This window comes from Gadus morhua, chromosome 16 (assembly GCF_902167405.1).
Source record: "Gadus morhua chromosome 16, gadMor3.0, whole genome shotgun sequence".
Classification (NCBI taxonomy): domain Eukaryota; kingdom Metazoa; phylum Chordata; class Actinopteri; order Gadiformes; family Gadidae; genus Gadus; species Gadus morhua.
Window position 1 is genome coordinate 26,384,198 of NC_044063.1, and position 10,212 is coordinate 26,394,409.

Consider the following 10,212-nt stretch of genomic DNA (forward strand, 5'->3'; position numbering starts at 1 on the left):
ATGTGTGTGTGTGTGTGTGTGTGTGTGTGTGTGTGTGTGTGTGTGTGTGTGTGTGTGTGTGTGTGTGTGTGTGTGTGTGTGTGTGTGTGTGTGTGTGTGTGTGTGTGTGTGTGTGTGTGTGTGTGTTTTTCCATGCTGCTGTGCATACTGGTTATAGTGTAGTGGGTCTGTATAGGCGGTCCGGGCCAGCAGAATGGATGCTGACACACTGCTTGCGGGTAAATCCAGCTTAGTGTGTCTAAAACAGGCCCACGAAATCTGCCACAGGGCCCCTAATGCTAGGACCGCTGTCACCCGCAATCACTCACACACACCTAATCCCTGCGTCGTGACCCCACACACACACACACACAGACACACACACACACACACACACACACACACACACACACACACACAGACACACACAGACACACACAGACACACACACACACACACACAGACACAGACACACACACACACACACACACACACACACACACACACACACACACACACACACACACACACACACACACACACACACAAACTCACAAATATACAGAACAAACACATGCAACCAGTGGAGAGGTTGATTAGGAGGCACTCACCTTCAAGGTCAGACACACATACAATTTACGTAAAAAGTACGCCAATATACAAACTATAGACTCCCTGCATTGTCCCATCCCGGTTGCACACATGTACACAGACAACACACACATACCCACACGCACGCACACACACACACACACACACACACACGCACACACACACACACACACACTAACACACACATACACACACACACACACACACACACACACACACACACACACACACACACACACACACACACACACACACACACACACACACACACACACACACACACACATACAAAGCTTGGCAGGCGGTCCCAGTACCAGGTGACGCCAGCCACAGGGTCAACCTGCCATACTGGGAGGTGGTGGTGGTGAGACTGGGATGGAGGTGGAGGGAGGGTGAATAAATGAGTAGGGGTGCGGGAGGGCGTGCAGGGGAGAGTCAGGGGGGAGAGGGTGAGGGTCTACGGTGGGAGGTTTGGGTTCAGCATGCAGGAATATCAGCTACTGTTGGTTCATTGACTGTGAGGGCTCACTCACAGCCTTCAGCAGCCTGGTGGGGAAGCATGTGCACAGATGCAGGAAGTACAGTCAGTCCACGAGAAACAGCCACATGTCATTGGTCCAATCCAGCCTTAAGTGACTGAAACAGGATGTGCCACATCGTCAAAGGACACGTTTGTAAAACGTCTAAGGCCTTGACAAGCCACAGCAGCAGGCACAGAGAGGCAGAGATCTTATCTTTGCGTTACATTTGGTTATGATGCAAGTGATAATGCAACACCGTAAGGATCAGATTGCTGTTGCTTGTGATAACATTAACGTTGCTCAAACTTGCTCCATATTCTTTCAATTGTAGTTTTTTCAATCGTCGATTAGATCAGTGGTTCTCAAAGTATTTTTGACTAATGTATACCATTGTACTAATGTATAAGGCATATTTTCTAACCCTTTAAAGGGGACATATTGTACCACCAGGTGTGAGTGTGATTAGCCTTACAAGCCGTCTCGAAAATCGGCCCCACATGACATCACTAGTGGCCGTGTCCACCTAGATCTGTGCTGGATAGATGAGCAACGTTTACTTCGGTCCACTGGGTAGGCTGGTAGACTGATCTATACAGCACAGATATAGGTGGACTAGCACCCTAGGCAGATTTTCTTGTAAGGCTATTCACACTCACACCTGTTGGTATAACATGTCCCCTTTGAAGGTCCCCTTAAAGTATGGGACATGCTCTCATTGGAAATATGCAAGAGTAACCATAGTGATAATGTTAATGTCACTAGTACCCTGTGCAGTCCTTCAGAGTGTCCCTAGGGGTCCCTGTACCCTTACTTAGTGATCCTGTAGATCAGTGCCTGGGGTGCTGATTGCTGAGGTGACTGCTGCTACATGCTTAAGTGTGAGTGGATTAAGAAGCGGACCTGTGATTGGACAGCGGAGCAGTCCAATCACCATCCTGCTGGACCTCTCTCTTCGTTTGTATTCCTGTCTTTTTTACCCTTTTTAACACTGGTCTCTCTCTCTCTCTCTCTCTCTCTCTCTCTCTCTCTCTCTCTCTCTCTCTCTCTCTCTCTCTCTCTCTCTCTCTCTCTCTCTCTCTCTCTGTCTTCCAGGTGGTCACCCACAGACTGATCCACCTCAACTGCTCTTATTCTCCTATCTTCTGTTGGCTTTGTTTTAAATATGATTGAGCCATTGATATATTGATATCATATGTGGATTCAGTTCTTATACAAATAGGCTTCTTACTTGAAATACCTAAAAGCTACAATATTGTTTTCTGGCTCACGTGCGAGTAACAGTCCATGCCTTTGATATATTTATAGTAAATATATATATATATATATATATATATATATATATATATATATATATATATATATATATATATAGATGAGCCACCTTTGCTCTAAATATATATTCCTAAAATATATTCATTAGCCATGGCAAGGCCGAGGCAGACAAACCAAGACAAATCTTTTCTTTTTAATTTTACGAATTTTCATTAACCCTTTTTTCAAACAAACATGTGTATCTTCCCTGTACTTCTGTTAGCTACCTTTCAATAAAATCATAACGATCCCCTGAGCTCATCCTCCCTGAGCAGGTGGCCTCGCGGGGCTCCCGGCCCCCACAGAACGACCAGGTGGTAAGCAGGTCCAGTGGCCATGGGGTGAACTGCACTGAGGCCAAGACATCAAGAGGGAGACTTAAAGTAAGAGGCCTATCAGCGGCCTATCACTGCAACTTAGCGCAGCAGGCCCGCTAGTCGCTTTAAAAGAGACTCGGGAGCAGTTTGATGCTGTTGTCGAATCAACCCTGAAAGCTCCTCAGGTGAGGATGGAGAGGTGGATAGCTCAGGATTTGTAATGATGACCCAAAGCACGTTCCTGTGTACCTTATCTTACTTATCTAAGAGGATGCTGCTGAGCATGGAGGCATGCAGCACAGACCTCTTGTTCATCTTCATTGCTTCTAATTATATACCACAGTAAGAGGCTGTATTTCCAATATGCTATTATCATCTCTTAATTCATCTCTGGACTTACATAGGATTTAGGACTAATTATTTTATTTAAAGGTAAAGGTCCTGATTGGCTAGCATGCACAATGCATTAGTATCCGGCAGGTAGGCCTAAGTGAATATATTTTAGTGTTCATCATGCCTTATTGTTCTGTCTCTGTTGTTGTCTTTGTCATTATGAAGATGAATGAATAAATAAAAAAACAAAGATGCAACAAAGAACAGTGTTTCCTTTCAGTCCACTATATTTCTGTCGTACTGTGTGGTTGACTGATTGTGTGTCCGTTGCCTGTGTCCGGCGAGCTTGATGGATCGGGGACGGGCAGGTCCGACACAGGTATCAGATAAATACTTCTGCTAAAATATATGGATCTTCAGAAAGAAATTGTCAAATAAATAGATACCGTACTATGAAGTGAGAAGTTGCTGCGGTATTTTCGTTTAAACCAACGACCACTAGCAGAATGTTCCAACACTGCCATCTATTGGAGCTAAAACGGAAATACAATTCTCTGCTCTTTCCTACATTATCAATTGCTTATGTCATGTTGATCAAAATGTATTGTAATGGGTCTCTATTGAATAGTCTCACCCCCACAACATTTAGGTATTAGTTTATTGCATAAGTCTTTACATGCAAAATGGTTGAACAAGTTGTCATAATATGTCAGGCATATTTCTATACATTTCCATTAGACTTTTTTTCTAAATCTGTCCTGAATTGGTATATTGCTACCAGGTGAATCTTGACTTTGGTGGATCTCCTGAACCAATTTACTGGCAAGTATATATATAGCTGGAGCACAACACAATGTTACATTGTCTGACAATGGAAGGACAAGGAATTGGACAGGGTCAACAGCCAGAGAGAAGAAGTTGAGGAAGAGGAGTGAGGCTGGCTGAGAATTTGTGGCCCAACAGACAGGAACGTCAGGAGGTGTCGGAAGACTGCACTGTAATTCCTACAGCAATGCATGCACAGTTTACCCTAAGGAGATTTTCCTATGTTCACATTTCTAGCAATGACATGGTCTGTCAACAAATTACAGTACAGTCAAAGCGTAAATGTGAATCTTGTCCAGTCTCTTGCAATCAATCTCCCACATGCACTAAGGTCGGTGTAATTTACAATTTACAATAATTGTCTTAAAAACTTTAGCCATAGTTTACATCAGAACATTCCTCCAGAGTACACTGTTATATTGACAACATGACTAATCAATTTGACTGTCTTATCCGTACACAATGACACAAGGACTTGTCATTGTGATGGCACTGACTGTTCTTCACTGACACAGATATTTACTTTTGAGAAACAAACTAAGGATTTTGAGCAAGAGACTGGCTTTTGCATGAAATCCATGGTGTTTTGCTATTTGTACGAATTGTTTTGAGAAATGCACTTACTGTTTTGCAAATTTAAATTCTGATCTGAGAAATGTACCAAAGCGACAGAGAAAAACGAATAACACGGAAATGCAAGTTTGATGCCCTCCATTTCAGACAGTTCACAAAGACAAAAGGGATATCTTAAAGAAGCTTGCAGCCAAGATCAACAGGAAATCTACCCTATTGGTCACTCATCGTTTCAGCTCCGGTCCATATAAATAATTAGTAATAATTAATAATAATTAGACATCATGATTCAGACATTATACAAAATGCACGATGCTTTCATTGATTTGCAATGATAATTAAATGCTCTATGATCCCAGTTGGTTCATTAATAAAAGATATCTTGTTTTATTTATCCAATAAGAAAATGGAAATCAAACAAAATCCCCACAGAACGCAGATATTTTGTTACAAACTTTATTCAGCAATGATGTATGTATGGTTGAAGGTCCCCCTGGGATGAAGGCATGAAGGAAACTGTGAGGGGGTCTAGATGGACCACACGATATGAAACGACCTATAGCTAGAGTGACGTCCCAGAGGTCCTGCTGTGCTGCGGTCTACTCCCGCTCCGCTATGGCCACCAGGTGAGTCTCGATCTCAGACTCAGACAGGGTCCTGTCAGGGGACAACATGACAGGTTCTGTGTGTTGAAGCCATGGGCCTTGATTCACCTCACCACCATCTTTCTATGAACACTGGCTAGCTCCTTTTATCTTTAAAATAAGTTCCACATATTGCTATAATCAGAGTGAAATATATTATAAATAAACGCACATGCATAGTTACACATCAAACTAGGCGGTAAACCTAAACGTCAACAAACATCAAACATAAACTTGATGTTGTTTAGTCAGACAAGTCGGAGCTCTGAAATTCCAACCTGTAATTCCAAGTTTGACAGTTAATTTCCTTTTTAACAAGTCAGAGCGTGTTTATTAGAGCTCTATATTCTTTATCAGAACCAAGATGGAGCAAAGAGGGCGGCTTGGTGAATAAGGCACATTGTATAGAAGCATTGATGGCATTCTAAAAGTTCCGAGACTGCTTCAGGTTACCTGAACTTAATGTGTTCTTTGCTGACCAGGCCCACCTCCAAGTCAGTGGCCTTGAAGTCAGTGGAGAGGACAGAGGACAGGCAGGAGATACACAGCTGAGGAAGAAGAGACGTTGAGGGCGTATATTGACTGGAATTTACCCTCAGAAGTAAATGACAGGCCACTGCTGTCCCATGTTTGGGCCAAAGGGATACATGTTAGCAAGTATTTAACAAATATTTATTCTAATCATTGAAAGGCCCTTATCTTACCACCAGGTTTGAGTGGGATTAAAGACAGAATCTGCCCAGCCTGGTGACATAATGACATCAAGTGGATGTATGCTGGATACATCAACCAGCCTACTCAGTGGCCTGTAGCAATTGGTTGTCTTGTCTGTCCATCATATACTGTATCTGGGATGAAACTTACATTTGTGATGTTATTATGTCACAGGGCAAGTCAGAAAATAATTATAGAAATAGGAGTCATTGCATTCATATAGTGCTTTTCAAGGCACTGAAAGCCCTTTAAATAGTGAGTGAGTGTGTGTGTGAGTGAGTGAGTGAGGGGGGGTTATCATACCTCATCCCCTGACTACCAGCGGACCATACACACCTGGATGGTTCTGTCTTGGCTCAGCTGGGGCTTCTTCTTCAGCTTCTTCTCCAGGTAGCCGTTGGCCTCCACGTGCTTGGGCCCCACCGCGATGCCCCTGAAACCACAGTAGTAGCCCGCCGGGTCCACCTTGTACAGCACCGGGCCCTCCTGGGGGTCCATGGACACCAGCATCATGCCTGGGGGGAGGGGGAGTAGGAGAGAGGGGCAGGGGGATAGAGAGACAGAGAGAGAGAGAAGGGGCAAGGCATAGAGAGAGGTGGAGAAGGAAGGAGAGAGCACCTTTCAAAGTGAAACACCGGTATATTAGCATTGGTAATACTTTACAATGAGGGAAGATTGATTAACCATTAATTAACATTAGTTAATGCAGTAATCAACATTAACTAATAAGAGTTAACATATGATCTAGTCATCATCTACAAATGGTAATGGGTGTTTACTTATAGTGTTCATGCTAACTAAGATAATGGTGTTTATGATAGCTCAGCTATTCATTTATACAATATTTAATAGTGTTAGGGTTAGACTAACCCATTAACCGCATTAAAAACCCTAACTCCTATTCCAATTAGGGGTGGGAATCTCTTGGCACCTCACGATTCGATTCGATTCCGATTATGAGGTCAACGATTCGATTCTGAAGCGATTATCGATGCAACAATTTTTTTTATGTACATTTCCAAGCGTGATTTTCAAAAATATATATATACAACTGGGTTTGCTACTCAGAGTTTGCTAATCACTTCCTACTTTTGTGATGATCATTAAAGACATCAACAGATGAATTAACTTATCTAATATTTCATAAGAGAGAAAGCTTTGAACAATGAACAATCATTGCAATAACCAATGCAGCTTGCATTATAACACAATATGGAAGCATGCAAAAAATAGGTTTCAGTTTTATTTTCTTTCTAATCTTTCTTTTTTATGTCATTGAAGGAAAAGCTGCTCTTGAAATAGAAGGAGTTCTTGTGTCTGGCTGTGAGTTTGAACGCATGCTATGCGTAGGCTGAATCGCAATCGTTTCAAGTCCAATGAGATTGGCCAATACACACTGAAGATAAATTCAATGATTTAAAAATTGCAAAAATGATCCCTCTCTGGTGAACAGAATGTTGCAGCAGGCAAAAAAAAAAAAAAAAAAATTGTTCTAATTATTATTTTTTTAATTCCGATTATTAATTTATCTGCATCGAGACAGAATCATTCTAGCGAGAATCGCGATGCATCAAAGAATCGATTATTTTTCCCACCCCTAATTCCAATGCTAGATAATAATGCCTAATACTGCATCAACTAAGGTTAATGAATGGTTCATTAATGTACACTTATTTTAAAGTTGTAATTTTACATTTGAACGATTTGATAACATTTGTTTGCATGACAAAAGTAAACCTCTAATCATGTAGGATACATTAACATTAGACAAAGGGGCAGACTTTGTGAGGGACAGCATACAAATAACTATCACTCTGAACCCAACAGTAGTCTTACAAATCCGACAAGCTCAAATCTGTGTGAGGGGCTATACACTTTCTTTTGCTTTTTGGCTTTGAGCTGTAGACGTGCATTTGCCCCGACTGGAAAGCAACTGAAACCCCAACAAACTGGCTGACCATCCATTAGAAGGGACTAAAAAAACTCAAAGGTCAGAAAGGTAGGTAGATTATGATGTAATGGCTTCGACTGGGCAAAAACACATGAAACCAGAGTACACTCCCGCTATAAACTCCGGGATCAGAGACTAACCCGACAGCCAGGGGGCTACGGATCAGCTAGCTGATCCGTAGCCCCCTGGCTGTCGGGGGCTGGCTAAGGATCGAAACACGAAGGAATGATTAAAACCGTGTTGTGTGGTGGTCCGACAGTCGACGCAACGGCAGAACACAGCGTTCTGGGGGAGGGCAGGGGGTCAGGGGACTCACAGCATCCCAGGGGCCTCATCTCGGCGTTCTGCGTGTACACCTGGCAGATGTCAGCCATGCGTCGACACAGGACGTCGGCGTTGATCTCGTAGCCAAACTTGTACTTCCACTCCCCTGCCTCCACGCGGGCGCGGTGCACCTGGGAACGGCTGTCCGCTGGGGGGGGGAGACACAGATGAGCCTCTTTGTCCTTACCACATGATCCAACCAATGAATGGATGTGCAGAGTTGACCTAGACTCTGCATAGCCACCCCCCTCCCATCCCTGCTACTTACTTAGTAGTGTAGTTGGGTAGCATCTTATCCTAGCTATCTTTGTTGTATACAGGGAATGATTTAACCTAGCGATTGTTGGTGTTTGGCACTTGGTTCAATGAATATCCTCATTGTACTTTCTGCGATACATTGTTTCACCTTCTTCTGACAAATGTACGTCGCTTTGGATAGAAGCGTCTGCTAATTGCCCTAAATGTAAACGGGTGGTTTGCTCTCACAAAAACAACATGTCAGGTACAAGTACTAAGGTACTAAGACTAATAGAAGGGAGACTATGAGAAAGGCCACAAGCATCTTTAAATGACTGTATGTGTGCGAGTGTGCAGGATTTATTGTGAATATGTGACAGCACATAACTCTGAATGTTTCATTTTTATTTAAACTATACTTAGCGACATTTAGGAGTAAAGCCTGCAGCTACATTCATAAGTAGCTGCATATACTTGTACGTAAGTATGAGTGTCATGTTTTTTGGTAAAAACATACACATGACTCAGGCCTCACTGCATGTGTTTTGCAAACTTAGTACAAGTGCAGTGTATGTTGTGGTGAAGCATGGTTTACCGCCGTGGCCCGTCATCACACAGCCGATGCGCGCGGTCAGCTTGAACATGTTGGTCATGGTGGACGCGTCCAGCAGCTTGTCCTGCAGCGGAGAAGCCATCCAGCACATTGACCGTTTCACAGTCATACAGATTCTCGTTATGAATGATTCCTGGTGCCCATGACTGCCCACAGTAGCACACTATGAGGTCACTGCGATGGTAGCGATGATGAGGATAATGAATGATGTAGTTTGGAATTGTGAGGATTTATACATGATGAATAATTGCTTCATTCAGTAAGCATTTTTTGGGGGGTATATGGGTATTTGGGTATCGATGACTCATGAAGTCAGCAGAATCTTGGCGTCACAACGCAGTCAGGCTTCACTTTCAAACAAGCTTTAAATTTGACCCGTGTGTGTGTGTGTGTGTGTGTGTGTGTGTGTGTGTGTGTGTGTGTGTGTGTGTGTGTGTGTGTGTGTGTGTGTGTGTGTGTGTGTGTGTGTGTGTGTGTGTGTGTGTGTCTGTGGGTGCCTCTGCGCTTGTGTGTGCCGATATCTTACCGGTACTTTTTTCTGTGTGACCACCACAGCACAGTCTTCACCCCGGACTCCAACCGTAGTTAAACCACTCTGGGTGATGGCTTTGAATGCATATTCTATAACACAACCACACACCACACACACACACACACACACACGCACACACGCACACACATACACACACACACACACACACACACACACACACACACACACACACACACACACACACACACACACACACACACACACATAGTACACACATATAATAGTATGACAGTAGTATGAATGAATTGATGAATGAATTGACTTTGGTAGTGCTCCATTGGCAATTGTAGAATAGCACTATACAGGTGTGTACTGGCCATCACATCCACTCGAGTTTTCCAATGGTACAAACTTTGAAAATATGTAGTATAATCAAGATGGGTCTTTGGCAAATTCTAGAAACGTCTCACCGACTTGGTAGAGGCGACCATCGGGCGAAAAGATGGTGATGTGTCTGTCGAAGCCGGGGTTGGAACCGCGAGACATTTTTCCTGCTTCTGAGGACGCTCCCGCTTTGCGAACTGCGCGTACCTGTGGATATTACACAATCAACACACTGTACGATCACGTTAATCGTTACAACGTTTTTTAAGTGGAAAAGACGCTAAATGAATCACTTCGAATAGCAGCAACGTTGTTCAACTTTCGAAACCAAGCATTTTTCAATACTTACTTTACTTTCAGTTTCTGTTTTTAAGTGAACCC

General features: G+C 43.1%; 1 protein-coding gene across 2 annotated transcripts; it reads right to left on the reverse strand.

The window, feature by feature from the left end:
• Positions 1-4,907: 4,907 nt before the first annotated feature.
• Positions 4,908-10,191, reverse strand: psma6l (proteasome 20S subunit alpha 6, like). 2 transcript variants are annotated; one of them, XM_030381577.1, is made up of 8 exons: positions 10,125-10,191; positions 9,918-10,038; positions 9,481-9,575; positions 8,937-9,018; positions 8,097-8,252; positions 6,166-6,344; positions 5,569-5,663; positions 4,908-5,128 (listed from the first exon to the last, which is right to left on the reverse strand). In XM_030381577.1, the coding sequence occupies exons 2-8, from the start codon at positions 9,991-9,993 to the stop codon at positions 5,071-5,073; spliced, it is 741 nt and encodes a 246-aa protein (XP_030237437.1). In that variant the 5' UTR covers positions 9,994-10,038; positions 10,125-10,191; the 3' UTR covers positions 4,908-5,070. The 2 variants fall into 2 exon arrangements, with proteins under 2 accessions (XP_030237437.1, XP_030237436.1); XM_030381576.1 differs by having other exon boundaries at positions 9,918-10,174.
• Positions 10,192-10,212: the final 21 nt, after the last annotated feature.

Bases quoted from the DNA above. Each gene is read 5' to 3' on its own strand.
- psma6l (XM_030381577.1), bottom strand. From the start codon at position 9,993: ATGTCTCGCGGTTCCAACCCCGGCTTCGACAGACACATCACCATCTTT. The intron at 5,664-6,165 runs GTGTGTATGGTC...CTTCTTCCTCAG, and splicing joins GCCAAGACAGAACCATCCAG to CTGTGTATCTCCTGCCTGTC. The intron at 5,129-5,568 runs GTAACCTGAAGC...GTCCCCTGACAG, and splicing joins AAAGAACACATTAAGTTCAG to GACCCTGTCTGAGTCTGAGA.